General features: G+C 43.9%; 1 protein-coding gene across 4 annotated transcripts in view; it reads right to left on the minus strand.

The window, feature by feature from the left end:
- The window catches only part of STAB1 (stabilin 1), a 57,857-nt gene extending 42,112 nt beyond the window's left edge, over positions 1 to 15,745 (minus strand). For 2 of the 4 annotated variants that reach the window (XM_055708586.1, XM_055708583.1), the window contains exons 1-10: positions 14,427 to 14,733; positions 8,603 to 8,739; positions 7,005 to 7,120; positions 5,710 to 5,795; positions 4,540 to 4,609; positions 3,563 to 3,658; positions 3,003 to 3,119; positions 2,067 to 2,263; positions 1,721 to 1,854; positions 74 to 201 (exon numbers count right to left, since the gene is read on the minus strand). In XM_055708586.1, the coding sequence (XP_055564561.1) occupies positions 74 to 201; positions 1,721 to 1,854; positions 2,067 to 2,263; positions 3,003 to 3,119; positions 3,563 to 3,658; positions 4,540 to 4,609; positions 5,710 to 5,795; positions 7,005 to 7,120; positions 8,603 to 8,739; positions 14,427 to 14,507 (1,162 nt within the window). In that variant the 5' untranslated portion in view covers positions 14,508 to 14,733. Of the gene's footprint in view, positions 1 to 73; positions 202 to 1,720; positions 1,855 to 2,066; positions 2,264 to 3,002; positions 3,120 to 3,562; positions 3,659 to 4,539; positions 4,610 to 5,709; positions 5,796 to 7,004; positions 7,121 to 8,602; positions 8,740 to 14,426; positions 14,734 to 15,657 lie in introns of those variants that run through there. The other 2 variants (XM_055708585.1, XM_055708584.1) reach the window with 2 other exon arrangements.
- Positions 15,746 to 16,984: the final 1,239 nt, after the last annotated feature.

The following is a 16,984-nucleotide window of genomic DNA, read 5'->3' on the forward strand; positions in this document are numbered from 1 at the left end:
TTTCGAGCCTTTTCTGACACACTCTTGCTCCCACATTTGTCCCATTCCCCCCAAAAATTCAAAAGACATTTACCAAACATCTTCCTGGCGACGTTTAAGTTCCTAGCAAACCTTCCTCGTGAATTATACCGATTTATCTCACTCAAGAGATCTTTATAGCAACTTCTCCCATCTCCAATCTCCCCTTCTTTACACACACAGCTAAGAGACAAGAATGAAACACAACAAACCATCATAAAACAGTTCCCAACATACTCAACAAATATGAGTAGAACATTTCGGTATCTACACTTGAAAGACAAATCTCAGCTTTAAGGTGTAGGTAAGAGCTTAGTAACTTCTGCCTAAACTAAGTGACAGGAAAAAATATGCACACTTCTGGAGTGCAAGCAAATTTGGACCTACTCGAAGAGGATGAAGATGCTTTCTCAGATACAATCAACATAAGGATTGTCTGCTCTAAAGTTCAAGGTACAGATAGCCACGATATAATTATCCACACCTTTCTAACTAGATATTCAGCATCAGACAATTTGAGGTAATCCCTAAAAAGCACAGCCTATGTGAAAATCTAGCAAACAGCTCCAATGTGACCCCTCAGCTTCAGTGAGAAGTGCCAGCTCAAGCACATCAGTTAGCTACGGTTTCTCTTAAGACTTAATGAGGGCCCCAGTCAGGCTAATGACTTTTCCAGAAAAGCTTATCTACATGTGAAAATCTTTGTCCTGATTCACACGGATTTATAGTCATTACTCAGAGACTACTTAAGATCACTGGCTGATAACCATGTTTTTTTCCGTTTGGGTTTTGTCCAAGAAGTATCGGCTCTGCTATTTCTGATTCAGGGATGCAAAGACATGCAACACAGGGGAGGGATCTGACGTTACTCCAGTGTCAGAGGGCTGACTGCCAGCTGCTGGGGAACAGACATACTAAGGCAGGGACTGTGCTGAACACCGCGTCCTGCACTTTGCTAGCGTATCTTCAGAAAGGGAAGCGGCTGTGTTTCAGTTCTGGCCTGAAGCACACAGTGAGCAGGTGGATGCTAACAGTTTTAGCAGCACTGGAGAAGGAAGGGTCAAGGAGGTGGGACTGCTCTTGCCCTCTTCAGTCTCTCAGGGAAGCTCCACCTTTTCTTGGTAACACACAAAATCCTCGATGAAGCTTTCTCTGGTGTTTGGGAGGCCATTATGCAAAAATGATCCTAGACCTGGCAATATTTCCCATCTAAGGGGTATCAACTTCTAGGTGTTTTGCTTCAGAGGACTAAATGAGGTCTGGTGTTTCTTCCCTCAACTTCCCCCTTCCCTGTCAATCTGGAAGCATTTCTCGCTTACAGGTCTGAGTGGGAGGAGAGATAAAGACTTAGCCCTCAGAATCACGTGAGGGCAAATGGGAGCAAACAAGTCACACATCTCCCTTTTAATAACGGATTACTAACTGATAATACCCCACTGCCACCACTAACTTGGGGAACTAGGTCTCCAGTTCACACCACAGAAGGCTGCTGCCCTAGATTTAAAGTGTCTTGTGACATGACAAAATTTACAATGACTGATGTAAAACTCTTTACTTTCAATGCACTTGTTACAAACAGGCTCTTCTCAAACGGTGGCTCTAGCCCATTCTCCTCAGTTAGCTCACATTTTCTTCGAAATTCAGCTCATCCAAACTGAGTTTCCATTCTAGCTGCAGAATAAGCTTCTTTAACCTGGCTTACCTAGGATTCCCCTGGGAATCAAGCTCACACGTGGAAGTCACATCACAAAAATACTGCCGACAATCGTTGGGAAATACAGAACACTCAGATGAAGGAGTTCTCCTACGCATCCCAGGCTTGCAAACACAAGATGCCTAAGGGAAGGCAACACAGTGATTATAGAACTGCATTCAGCATCTTTTACAAAAGAAGTTACCTTACAAAAGACATGTCTGGTTCCCCTTTGCAAAATCTAAGGTGAGGACAGCAGATTTGACCAACACGATGGTAAGCTCATTTGAAGAGCTTGGCACCCTGCCATTTTTCAGACCCTTACAGGTTGCTGACATGCCGTTATTGCCCTTACCTCTCCTGGACGTCTGTAAACACAAATGGTGGAGTTTTCTGGGCAGCCTCCATTGCTGTCAACACAAGGGTTTATGGGCTGGCAAATCTTCCCATCTCCTTGAAATCCTTCTTTACAGGTACATTGATTCTTTTGTGGTCCAAGAACCTTACATACGGCGAAGGGAGAGCATGGAGAAGCAGCACAAGGATCCTGAGCTGCGGTTAAAGAGATGAGAGGTGAGAGTAGCCAAATCCCTCTTTTCAAAACAGACTTACTGCAGCACAGCAGAATGCAAAAGGCCTGGAAAGAATGGACTATAAGGAATTTATACTACTAAACTTTTAAAATTTCCCAGAAAATAAAATAATTTCAGACAGCAGATGTTTTGGGGTTTTTAATCTGAGGAGTTTGGATGACACATTCTTCATGTTACTTCAGTAACGGAAGTGTGAGTGACAGAGGATGCTTGGATTTACTTCTGAATTTCCATCATATCTGAGGATATATAAAACTGCAGTTGGGTCAGCAAAAACTGCAAAAAGCCAATGAAAACAGAGGTATCCACAGCTAGCTAATCACATGCATATCTAATTGACTTTCTTTTAACAAAACCAATTCGCACACTTAAATCTGAAATCAGTGAAGAAATCCTTCAGTTACATACCTTACTATTTAGACTGGTACAGACTCACCAATATCCCATTGTCACAGTTATTTAGTACATACTTACAAGTGAGTGCTGGATGGAACCTGCAACTCTTAATTAATTTCTTGCTTTCAGGACCAAGTGAGAAGAGACCCAAAAACTTAGCCCTTAATCTTAAAGGGGTACCTAAAAAACAGGTTCTTAAGCCTCTGCATTGTATTCACAGTGATCAAATTCATCCAGAGATACCAGTGCAATAAGATTTTTCCAAAGAGAGGACTATTTAGGGTCACAGAGAAGTTTCTCACCTTGGCAAGTGCTCCCACTTTTTCTGTAGCCCAGCTTGCAGTCACACATCGCTGTCCCATCCCTTACCACACATTCGCTGTTGGCCTCGCATGTCACACCTTTGCAAAGGGGAAGCTCTGGAATCACACAGCAAAGACAGTTTCCCTTTGAGCATGCAGGGCACTGCCGGAAGGTACAACTTACCTTATGAAATATCTGGAAATGAAGGCAAATGTGGTTTCCCGAGGCCCCCAAGTGGGCGCAAAAGCCAGGGGATATAAGCAGTACAGACAGTTTTAAATCACTGGCAGCCTGGGTAGTCGAGTCCCACAAGGCTTAGAGAGAAGAAAGGACCTGTCTGGTTTCCAGAGAAAGAACAGAGGCACATAGAGATGGTACATCTCTGCCACAGCCATGGAGTGGGCACCAGACCCTCTGTCTAGATCTGCAGCGCTCAGATCATCTTCCCTCTGCATTCCCAAGCTATTCGTTGCTCCCCAGCTCCTTTTGGGACACAAGCATCCAAGCCCGTATCATAGTTTAGTACTAACAGGCCCTCTACAGCTACCAATTTGTTTACCTTGGTCACACCTGGGGCCAGTGTAGCCTCCATAGCACGTACAGCTTCCATTGCCAGTGACGCCGCTGTTGCATTCCCCGTGCACGCAGTCACACACTGCAAAGGAAGTCCAAGCAAACCTGACATTCAGCTACAAGGCAGTACATAAGGATTCAGGCATACGCTGGCCAACTGCCCTGGGACTTGGCACCCTCATTTCCCACCAACAATCCACAGCAAATGTAGCTCCTTTTAAAAATTGGTCATGCCACTCAAAGCTTACAGAGGGCAAACCGCATGTCCTGGGCTCAAGAAGACAAAGTACTACCCTGCAAGAGCAGCCTTGAATGCAAGATCTAGAGCAGCTTTTCAGCCACGTGTTTTAACTTCCCACTTCTCTAAGTCTCCTGAAGCCAGCGTGGAAGGAACCAGAGCCTACCACATCTGCAAGCCCAGCACTGGTGTCATTGTGTGAGCACAACCAGCAAGATCACACCTATCTCACCTGTGTGGATACAAGGGAACCAGGAGCTGGACAAAAAAGGGCTCCTTTAACAGCCAGGCTGCACTGGTCATAAATCGCTTCCAAAAATGCCATACATGAGAAGCAGCACTGTGTGTATTAATTCTGTAGAGAGGGCAACAAGGAAGAAGCTGGGAGACAAGTGGAGCAGTGTGGAAAAACTGGGAAGTGAGTGTGGGTTGCTTCAGGGATGTAGATAACAGCCTGGCTAAAAAGAGAGGAAACTGGGATAGTCCTGGTAAGGGGAGAGAGATTTACAATAGGAAAAATGGACTGATCCGAGTGAAAGACAGGATCATTTGTCTAATGGAACAGTGAAGGGCACAAAGACAAAATGCCAAGACACCTGCTATTGAACGCTGCCAGCTGGCATGCTCTCCTCCTCTCCAGCACCCTTCCTCACTCAACCACCCCCTCCTCCTTCCTTGCTTTCAGTTATTTTTGTGGAGGTTTCACTTGAATCAGTCATTCTTACCTGACTGACAGTCTGGGCCAAAACGATTTTCATCTCGACAATTCTGGCAGGCAAAACCACTGTACTGCTCCTAGAAGGGCCCCAAAATGTCCCAGGTGTTACTTTTTCCGTATCATTGCACTGTTCCACACATTGTTACAGTTTAAAGTCTCTCCCTGTTTCTTATTTTCCGTGACAGCTGAAGCAATACAGTGAAGAAAACTGCTATGTTCAGTGCTATATTCAGTGCTATTAATAATAGCAGTATTAACCAGCCCCCGTGGCAAAGATCACAGTGTGAGCTGACACACAGAGGGCGTGCAAAGTGCCAGCAAAACTCTGGCGGGCATTGAGTAAGCAACATCCTGATCACAGACAGGAACACACCAGCTGGCTTCTGATACCTCTGAAAAGGGAATATGGAATTCACTAATGCCAACAGGACTTCTGACATTGATTTTAGAGGGCGTGGGGACCTTCAGCATATATTTTAATTGATATAAGGTGACTTTGAGTTAGATCCAAAATCAACTTTTCCTAAAGAAGGGACCAAGAAGTAGGATTTTAGCTCACAATTACATAATTAAGGATACTGTAACAACATGAGTTCATAAGAGAAAGTTTCAAGTTTCACACATTAATTAAGGTAAAAATTTTAGAATCACTGTTCTATATGACTCAAACGTGCAGGAATTGTTTATACTTTTGTTGTACTAAGTCTGGAGCTGTAAAGAAAAAAAATAAACATCTGTCCTAAATTCTATTTCTGACCTCTCCTGCTTTTCCTGAGAGAGGGTGGATCTGCCTGCCAAGGCGTGGGACCAGTTCATTTGGGAAATATATCATTCAAGTCTGGAAAAGGTGCAGCTCATTAAGAGGCAAGTATCTCAGGGCTTCCTGCAGCCACAGACAAGAAAGACACTGATTGTTTCTACTGATCAGAGGGTTAAATTCAGGCAATTCTGTCTTCATTTCTCCCTAGAGATCCAACTCCATACTCTCACAAAGAGTATCTTAGTGCTACTGTAGACCACACTGACCTTCCAGGAAAACCATAATGATGCTGGAATGACAGAAGCTGCTAATGTCCTTCCAGGCAGAAGGGCAGCCTTCATCCAGAGCATCTGCACCGATGCTATACAACTCCCTCTGACAAAAGCACATCACCCTCAGAATAAATCATGCACTGACCTTGCAGATGCAGGTCCCATTTTGCTGTATACCATCCAAGCATGTCCCATGGCCATTGCAGGGATTTTGAGATCCACCCGGACACTCTAGCAGGCAAGAGACAGACCAGGTAAGATTAGACTGAACCACCAGCACGTTATCCCCATCCCCTCTTCCCCCAAACTTTGCAGTTGTGCGAAAGCCATGGCCTCTTCACCAGCGAAGTCCCTGTCTGATTATCCAATACACCTAACACCAGCCCAGAGCTGGTCAATCTGGCAGGGAGTGGCACCAAGGAGCGATTTGGCTGCTATCTAAGAAAAGCCTTTTAATAAAAGTCTAAGGCAAAGTCCCAATGGGCCATAACTAACTACATTTCAGTGACAGCACTGAAACATGTTTTGAGGTTGAACCACTGCTGCTAGCATCAGTGAAAGGCGGTATCAAACATCTGAGGGCAGTTCTGAGGCTCAGGACAGACAGGAGCCTGCTTTGCAAAGACACTGAGCATTTTTAGCTCCCTCTTGACTTCACGAAAAGCTGCAAATGTGCTCAGAAAAACATGGTCCACACATCTTTGGAGTGGGGTACCTCTAAATTCTGGAGACTATTTCTGATCATTTTAGGCACATGATTCCTCTGACCAAGTTAGTTGCTTATTCAAACCACTTCGTGTGAGAACAGGCTCAAGCACCCAAACATCCTCCCATTTTCTGCAGGACTACAGAGTGCCTTTCCATACCCCAGCAATCAGTCAATCATACGAGAAGTGTTTAGCTTAGCAGGTCTTACTTTGGGATTTTTGAGACAAGAAAAACCAAATTCTTATGTACTTGGCATAAACCTGGGACAAAGTGGGAGCTTTGGGACAGTTATTTTCACCTTGGGTTGGAATTGCTAAGTATTTTCTGTGGCTGAATGGCTGACTAACTCCAGACTATACAGGAGGACACATGGCACACACACTGCAGACTAGAGGGACATCAGAAAGAAATATCTTCCTCTTCCTTTGGAAACTTTCTTAAAGAGGAACAAAAACATCCCTTCCCAAAAGCTTATTTTTAAAGAAGAGACAAAAGGAAGTTCCATCAAAGGAGGTTATGTTATGTGTTAAATGTAAGAGGATTCAATTAATCTGAAGGAGAGATTCCTTCCCCATTATATTCTGAACCTCCCAGACAGATAACGGGAGGCCTTGTGAGTGTTCAAAGAATAATTAAGATTAATCACCTCAATGCATATTTAATGCCTGCTACTAAAACTGGTTTGACTTATTCAACAGCTAGACAGCGTTATAAAAAGATGGAAAAACTTACCATAGCACTCTGTACCCCAGAATCCTGGACAACACTTTTTCTCCTCTATTTCCTTCTTACACATGTGATGGCACCCTGGCTGGGAAAGGGTATTTTCTCCTAACTTGACAGTGTATCTTAAAAAGAATAACCCAAAATTCATTATTACAGCACAAATATACCACATGCCTGTGGGAGGGTTTCTAAGCAAGCAGGCTGCAGCGCACTGGACTCTGAACGGAAGGAAGGGCACTCATTCCCTCTGCCACACACGCACACAAGAGTTTGCACTTGGGTTAATGTCTTCTCTAAGGATGCCCACTGATTTAATTGGTTATGTGAAATCTGTCAGCGGCTGGACATGAGACAGGACCTTCGGCAGTCTGAGGACATCAGGACAGAACCCTTGGATGCTGGAGGGTTGCGGGTTGACAGCACTGAAACAAAGTTAGGAACTCCTGGGTGACTCAACACTTGGCTTTGCACCTAAAATAACCTTGAAAGAAAAAGAATCTCCATGCAGGACTTGTCCCTTTCTGTCTTGCACTAAAGATTCTAGATTGAGATGCTGGAAATTTGGATATAACAGCTGTGTTATTCACAGATTCTCTATTCAATCTTGGACAAACATCTTAAATCCCCAAAAGAAGCATCTTCTTTTCAACCCTTCATCCATCACCTCTACAGCCCTTGGTGGCAGTGCCTCTTGTTCTGCACGTATGAAGTACAGAACTATTCTTGGGTCTGCCCAACAACGACCACAAGAGCAGATAACATCCAGAAAAGCTGCATACACTCACATTATTCTTACACTTCATTTTATTTTTGGCACAACATCCTTCCCCAAAGGAACTTGGAAATTGTCTCAATAGCACTGCTGCTTTGGCTTCAATCTGACTCCTACGTGTGTCTGTGCAAAAACTGCTACAAACTGCAAAACTGCCACAGCTATTTTTGAAGTATTTCAACAGAATAGTGAATCACAGAAAACAGTAGACAATGGAGCTATATATTAACAGTTAACATTCACTACTGAATAGATATGCAAACAATAATCTATAGTGTTTCATTTTCAAAAACTTCCTGGTTAATTCAGTTTTCCTCTACCCTTTTCCTATTAGAGCCATACTCAACAGAGTAAGAGCAAGGAACACATGAACAAGCAATTGTCATAAAGTGAACTAGGAAGGTAAAAAGTTCAGATGATTATTGCTGGAGGCTGGGAGGATATACAAAGGGAACTGTCATTACATTATTTTCTTACTAATCCACTACAAAATTCTGCATCTTAAACAGGTTTCTATGCTAGACAGACCTCTATTAAGTTGCTACAGGAGGATTAGCAAACTCAGGCTGTTTAGGGCAAGTTAGAAGTAATTTATCATGTAATTTGTTCTGTGTATACAGAACCTTATGCCCAGCAAAAAGTCCTTGGGATTTGGAAGGATACTAAAGCAACAATAATAGGGGCCATAAATCCATTTTCATGCATCTGAAAACCAAACTCCTTGGACCTTTAGAGCTCAAAACCCACGTGTGTTTTCCTGAAGGCATACACACTACTCCTTGCATAGCAGGGCTGCATCAAAACCTTAACATAGTTAGGAAATAGGCCTTACCTGCAGTCCCTCACTCCTAATCCTTGGGTGGTCTTTAACCAGCCTCTTGGACATAACATTTTAGGCGCTGCAGCACAAGCAGTACATGCTGTATTCAAGGTAAACATCGTCTTGATATTGCATCGCATGGATTTTAACTTGAAAAGAAAAAACAGAATGGAAATAAGCCAAAAATTAAATTGTTACCCTAGCCACTCATCTTGCCAACCTTTAACTTCTTTATCAATGTTGCACCATTCTTTAGATATCACTGGGGAGGGCAGTGACCAGTGCAGCTGCTGGGAGGTGTACGACACACTCATATGGACTAAACCATCATGTCATGCTGCTGCATGCTACTTTGCTTGCATCTCAGCTAGAAGGCAATAGGGCAGACCACAGCTATCTTATCTTCCCCCTATGCCTCAGCAAAAATTCCAACCATTTCTAAAACAATCATAACAGTACACTGTTAATTTAAGCTGATCTTTTACAAACACATGGTAGTGGTATGTAAGGACAAGCCCTAAATTAATAACCCTTGCCAGAAGACACTGAATAAAAATGCAACACAGCAAACAAAGGTTTCTCTTTTCCATGCCGTTGATGCGATCCAGTTCACTGGTGGTTTCATTGCTGTTCCAGGGGTCTGAAGAACCAAATGCATTAGTTCAGTCTATTTCCCAGAACCCAGGAGCTGCTAACACAAGTATTTCTCAGGGAAGCTGTCTTTGAGAAGGTGCAGGGGCAGCTCGGGTGGTGGTGGATTAAAAGGAAAGGTGCTCTGCACCTCTCTGTCTACTTGGATGGCTCTTGATGTTTTCACCCTAGCTGAGAAGGGCTCCATGAACATTAGCAAGAAGATCAGGTAGGAGACTTGGATAATTCACATGGTTGGTGATAAATCCAGCACAAGCCCTTCCATCTAACCAGAATAACTTCACGGTTCAGGTTTCCTCACAGAGCTTTTCTGTACCCCTGTACCCACCAACCCTGCATCTCCAAAAGAAACACAGCCAGAGCAGACAAAAAAAGCACAGCCTCAGAGCAAATAATCATCACTATATGCAAACTTGTCATTAAAGCTCACAATTTTACCCCAAAAGTGTTTCCTTGAACTTCTGAACGCCTGGAGTCAAGCAACTGCATGGAAACCTCATGCTTGTTTTAAAAAGAGATAATGTTTTTCACCGATGATGGCAGAGAAAAGCTGGGAGGCACAAGCTATGTTTGCCCTGAAAGGTCACTGGGTGGAAAAAAATGCACACAGGTCACCACAACTGTGCCTCTACAGGCACTGTATTTTCTAAAAACAAAAACATTAGATCAAATTTTGGGAGGAGGCCTTGATCTGGGAATTTTTAAACCAATCCTGAACAATGCTGTTAATGCAGCAGCATTTCGGATCCCATCAGTAATCTCAGCTTTGCTTCCTACGAACTTAAGCCCAAATGCATACATTTGCCTCGAGGCAAGGGAGGAAGCTCATGGCTTCCCATTAGTTATCAACAGCTCAGGAAGGCCTTCCCAGATGATAGCCAGCAGACCCTGTCAGGAAAACCTCCTGAGAGATAACCCTCAAGTCCCAGGTCCACAGAGACATCTCCCTGGAATGGTTTTCTGACTCACACCCCCCTTCCCTCTGCTTGGAGTTTTTGAGCTTTTTCCCATCTTCATGGATTCACCTTCTGCACCCATCCACGCAAGAATGCTGCCCAATGAAGAAAGTGATTGCTGTGTCTGTGGTTGCCATCCGCATGGATATTAACTTCTAGTTGTGCCTCTGGGGTTTTTCTTACCGTACAGTCAGCTTCACTTCCTTTGGTGGCAGAATCCCCAAGGAACTTGTCATGTCAAGGACTCCCTTGCTTTATAAATGGCACAAAACCAATCTGAGGTCCACCAAATCCACCTATCCACGTCCTGTGAGCACCAGCTTTACTAATTTTATCCACCGGCACAGTGGTCAGTTTTGCTGTTCCTTATGTATCCACCCCACGGGCACACAGTGCAGTTAGAGGAGATGTCTCCTTTTTCATGGAGCAAAACACGGCAATGCCATTGATGGGGTAGGGAAGAAGTCCATCCAACCAGTTGATTCAAGTAAAAATTAGGTCTACAGATCAAAGCTGGGCTTTTGAAATGAGCCAGCTGAAGCCAGGCACATGGTTCTGACAGAACAGTACATCTCCTGCCTTTCTAGTCCCATCAAATCCCAGCTTTAACCTTCACTGACACAATACCTCAGAAAGAGGAAAGGGAAGATGCCCAAGGAAGAAACACAGAGGTGGATGCCTTCCCATGAGTTATGATCTTAACCTTGTCAGAATTACCCAACAAACCTTTATCAGGTGTCTGAGCTACCCTATCTGTATGAAAAAGACCACACAAACAGTAGAGCACAAAACACTAAACTGAAACTCCAATCTTCTACTTCAGCTTTACTTTCAGACGTCAGGAGTTGGCTGCCAGACACAGCTGGGCCTTTAAATGTATTCTCTGTCATGGTGGTGGAGGAAGACACCATTATTCACACATTACTCTATTTTTCTTCTCTTTCTTTCATCAATATGTCTCCATTTCTAAATGGAGATGGACACCGGGAGAGAAGGGCTGTCACTCCTCCCATTTGGCATCTTTAATTACTTGCAGGTCTCTAAGACAAGACAGTTACTGTGGAATCCCCCCTGACCCTACCTTCCTAGGACACTTCATGAACTTTAGGCAGCTATCCAGTAAGATCTTCCCCTTTTTATAAGGAAACACACTTGTGTCAGCAGCCAGAAGCAGGAGGAAAGAGGAAGAAAACATCTGTGTGGAAAATAATAAAAAAAAAAATATTTCCCTTCTTATTTGGGTGACAGAACTGATGAAGCAGTCATTTTCTGAAGTGTTTTGCTTCTTAGGAAAGCAGAAGAGGGAATCAAGGGACATGAAATTCAACAGTTTGGATACTCGAATTCTGGAAAGGATGAAAAATACATGGGAGTTTGAGTCAGAGGTGGCTCCTGGGGCACAGCCTCATGGAAAACAATGATGCACTGCTCCCTTGGGCTCATCTGTAACCGCTGTTTCCAAGTTACAAGCCACTGGAGGGGAAGCAGCAAGAGGGAATGCTTGGCCCTGTGATGCCTGGTGGGCCAAGAGTCAGTGAGGTGCATGGTGGCTACATCTGTCAAGGAAAGGGGGTGAAAACGGTCCCTGTTCTGATCAGGTGATGTTGAGAGCCTGGACTGTATCACACTTTGGGAACAAAGCAACAGAAAAGGAAGACTGGCACTCTCAAGCAGCCCCAAAATTAAAGGACACTTTGAAAGCAGAAGACATCTAGCTGTAGCTGAAAAAAGTTAAGACTGAAAGAAGTTAAGAGCCAGGGTGCCTCTGTCCATCCACACCGAGCTCTGCCTTGCCAGGGCTGGGCTGGGCTCTCTCCCTGCACTCAAACACATGCACGTGCAAGAGCAGCCACTGCTCTCTCTGCTTAGCTGAGACATATCTGAGCTTCTGGATGCTGCAGTGTCTCCTTCCCCCTCACTCTGACACAAAGGTCCCTTACTTCTCAAGTGCTCATATTTATCTTATTCCACCTCAAGAGAATAAGCTGGGGAGGTTTTCTTTGAAGGGCTAGTTTAATTCCCCTCATTTTCACCCTTTATCTTTTCCTCCTAAATCATAACACAAATCCTTCTGCATGGCAAAATCTCAAGGAAGAAAGAAAAACACATTTGGACGTCAGTGTTTGGCTCCAACAATCCTGGGAGTCAGTTCTGGAAACAGACATTATCTAATGAATCACCGAGTTTCCAGTGCATTTGCCCTTTACAAAACAGAGCTGTAGACACATGCTGGAGTCATTATAGTCACGCACCTTCCCAAGAAGTTCTCAGTAACACTTCATCTGAACAGACCGGTGGCTCCCGGACACAAACCCTTTGCATTTGTCCATGGAAGACACTTTTCAACATGAGGATGAACAATCGACCTCAGAGATCACTTAACACAAGATCAGCTGTTGCCCTGGGTGCTGCACACCACCTCAGCTGCAGAGTGCTGAAGGCAGGAGGATGCAGAGAACATTCCCCTCATTTCCCACCTGCCTCCATTCCTCCTCTAGCACAGCCTGGGACTGGCCTCCTCCCAGCAGAAAAACTTTCATGGTTCTGACATCTGCTGCATCTTCCCCAGCCCATAGCAGGAGGAATACACAACCCAAATCAGGCTAACAGATCTGCTGTCCTGTTTGAGCCATCAAATCAGAGACCCGGGGTAAGATCACTGAAAAACAGCTAGCACAAAATCTCTCTTGATGGCCCCTACAAGGCTCCTGCAGACCAGTGGAGGCCTTTTGTGGAACCACAGCACCTCTACTGGAATCAGATTCAATGGCCTAAATAGAGAAGATTTCATTAGACCCTTATTTTTCCTTACCTCCCATTGTAACCTTTCAAATGTTTACTCTCTTTTTCCAAAAAGAGGGAACCTTTTGGGGAAAAAAACTCTTAAAAGGGAATTATTTTTCCTGGATTAAATAAAGTGCTGCAGAGGTGATTTAAACATTTCACTTCTCCGTGAGCAAGTACTCATTACCTGATATTTTAACTGTTTCATGCCAAGCCTGACATCTCAGTGATTACAGAAATCAACACAGCATCTCAAAGTGAAGAAACTGAAATTTCCACTTATACCAGCTGAAGATGTGAGCCCACGCCTCTGATCACACTACTATACCGGAACCCATCTGGCTGGAGCCCATGACTCCAGGCAAACAAAACTTACCAGAAGAGCCACTTCAGGTTTGTGCTCAGGTCACCTCAATGATCCTACAAGCCTACAGGTTCATGAAGCTCTTAGCTTATTTGTATGCTTATTCGTCATTTGTGGCCCTTTTATGAAAGGGTCTAGACAAAAGCTTCCACCCAAAGTTCTGACACTGAAGCATCTTTTCAGTGCTATGGCTGTTCCTAAATCAAGTCTTTCACAGGCTGACACGCACCTTCCTTAGCACAAGTCTGTCTGCTCCCCACTGGGCCCCTCTGTCATTCAAGACAAGACAACTCTGCCATAACTCGGGTCCCCGGGGAATAGGATTTCCAAATGCCCCACACATCTTCTGACTTTGTAGGACAGTTTATTCCTCCAACAGCAGGACGCAAGAAGGGCGATGGCAGAAGACAATATAGTACAAATAAATGAGTTCGAGCCTACCGAAAATGTGCTGCCTCACCATTGAGCCTAGAGTACAGATCTACAAAGGCATCACACATTCTTCTAGCTGCTGCTGCTAAACACAAGAACAGAGATAAAGGAATCAAAAGCAAATCAACAAACCTGAGACAAAATGAGAAGTATTCCACACTCTTCACTGGGGAGCTGCTGGGAAATGTACTTGAAACAAAGGTATTTACCCTGTTGCAAAGCAACAATTTGAGGAGATTTAAACCATTTTTTTCAGAAAATTCCTCTGGGAAACTTATGGACCTGTCCTGCCAGATGCTAAGCTCCCATCACATGTACTGAAAATAGTGGAAGACAAAGACGCCGAATGTATTCCTTTCATACTGCTACTTTTGCATTCAGTGCTGAACTTAAATACAAATTTAACCTGATCTAAAACTCAAGCAGCTCCTTTCAACCTTACTTTTAGTTCCTCAGTTTGGACTACACACATACCCACATAAGCAAAGAAGATACCTTAGAGTCCTGAAGTTTAATTATGGATGCTATTCTGCATCTAACTAAATGTAAATGAAAACAGGAGTTTTGGGGAAGACTATTTCATAACATGCAACCGTCCAAATATGAAGAACCATTCAATAAACATTTAAACAAAGACTCACAGACTTACCTTCTGACTCTGGCAGTCAGCTGTGGGAGTGAAGCATGCTGCTAAGAAGAAAAACAGCAACCCACGAGGATGCATTTTCATGCTTTTACAGGCAGGACCCTTTCCACAAAGGGGTGGCGATAGAGGCTGCAATTTCTGTAAGATAAGACCGCCTACTAAGAATCAGATCCAAGACAAACCAGAGGTTAAAAGTAAACCGGGAGAAAGCATTTTCGCACTGTACTCTTTGGCTGCAAAGCCTTCAGAAGTGGATCTGCTACTTCTAGTATTACGTCTGAACCAATACCACCTTTTTCTTTCTTTCTATTCTTTTTTTAAATGCAGAAGCAGAACTCCTTAGTATAAGGTTTACTCAAAACAGGAACATCTACGGATTTCCTCTTACATATCAGTTCAAAACAGAAGGAAGGAAATCCTTAGTTTTCAACTAATTGGAATGAAAAGAGGTTAACTGTATGCTTAACTGAAGGCAAATCCAATGGGCAAACAAATACCATGAACTGATGAAGGGTAAGGTAATTTCCTTTTACCACTGATGTTACTATGTCCACACCACCTCAAACAGAAGGTAGACCTGACCATTGCCTACCTGCCTGTCCCAAAGCATGCATGAACAAAGCGATGTGAGCGACATGCTGTGCTTCAGAGCAACAATGTAAGCACACTTATCAACCAATCGAGCACTTTGGGTAGGCTTTGATATTTATTTAAAATGTTTGAATTTCTCAGCAACAAAAGCATCACGTTTTGCAGGTGCTATGGCAGCAATGGCAGAATACATAATTTTCCAAACACTGCTGACAGTCTGATGAATCCAAGGTGCACTTTCATACCACTCAGAATAGGAGAGTCCCAAAATGGGATTAGAAAAAATACATGCTACCCTGAGGTATGGTCTGCAATTTATTTTCTCCTTTTAAACATTACAAACAACCAATAATTGATTATTGACAGATTTTACATGGGCTTTGTCTCCCTATGCTGCTAAGAGAACCCGCTGTACTGAGCAGTCGAAGGACCATTTCTTTTAGTAACAAATCCTACTGAGCAATGAGGGATCTTTTAATTTTTGAGCCATTAATAGTACACGAAGGTGCCTAAACAAACCAGGATAGGAAGTTATTCTTGTGTTTACATGAATAGTTGGGACCATTAATATTTTTTTGCCCTCTGCATACACACAAAGATACACATGCTAACATATAAAGTATATAAGAACTGCTGTACTTACTAGTGCCGTTAATTGTGCTTTACCTCTTCCTCCATCCTACAGAGACAGCCAGCATGATGAACAGCCAGCACCACTTTATATCCTGCGCTGACAGGAAGCAGATAAGGCACACAACCATCCACTGCAACCCATGTAGAGAAGTACCAGCCCACAGCTCTATCTGACGACTCAGCCCCCTTGTCCTGCTCCAGGACAACTGCAGCCCTAGGACTACTGCTGCCCAAGAGATGGCAACTCTGTCCAGCTCAGAGGGTTCACGCAGCTCCAGAAACCATTTGGTACCCTGCAGATCTGTGGAACGAGGGAGAGGCGATGTCAAAGTCGCACATGGACGGTGGGGACATTCTTGCAGAGGGATATTAGTACGGAATCTGTACCATGCTTGCTTTACCTACAGTCATGGTAATAGACTGACCATGTAAACAGAAGAATGAGACTGCTTCTCTGCTCCATGTCACCTGTTAGGCATACACAGCTAGCACAGGCAGCCTAGAAGGATGCTGACTGCTTGTTGATGGATTTTCCAAGAGCTGGCTATATGACATGGGGATTAAGCTGCCAGTACTGGGCAACCACGAGGAGCTGATAAGCTTTTAGAGTGAAAACAGCTTACCCTGAGGCACCTGAAGAAGCATGGGCATCTTCAATCAACCTTCAGGCCCTTTTCTAAATGGCTCAACAGTGAAAATGGTACAGGGGAAAAAGGACACACAAAGACTGATTTGAAGGCTTTCCACTGCTGCACTGCTGCTTATCATCATCTGACCTACTGCAAGGAAACTAGGAAGGAGAGAGAAAGGCTTGGTGAAATTCCTCTCTGAATTAAATAAATCGGATTCACAGCAACTCAAAAGGTTCAAAGCCAGCTTCCTTATCTGACCATACCTCGTTTAAAGGCAAGCAATACAACAGAAATATAGGCTAAAAATGCAAACACTGAGTGGTGCCATTGTACAGCAGCAGAGCATAAACTGAAAATCAAAAGGTCACCTATCATCAGATGCTCCTTTCCTGATCAAGCAGCATAGGCAGCATGTTTCAGCCACTGCGTATGAACTGCTCCGAGAGAATGGAAACTTGCTTTGCCGATCACTGCTGCTGGATGTGGAACACCAAAACCTGCATCAACTTTGGATCTGTGTGATTCTGGAAATTAGTAAGAAGGTGAAGCACCAAAAACCTCCAAATTAAAGGGTGGCCAAGAGCCATTAATAATGCTTAGTGCAAAGCAAAAAGATGCCAGCATGCTTGTGAGTGGCGGCCCAGTTGGCAGTGTCACCAAAGATGGCACCACCAGCATGGAAAGAGCACAGGGAGCAAAATGGGG

The sequence above is a fragment of the Falco cherrug genome, chromosome 4, assembly GCF_023634085.1.
Source record: "Falco cherrug isolate bFalChe1 chromosome 4, bFalChe1.pri, whole genome shotgun sequence".
NCBI lineage: Eukaryota > Metazoa > Chordata > Aves > Falconiformes > Falconidae > Falco > Falco cherrug.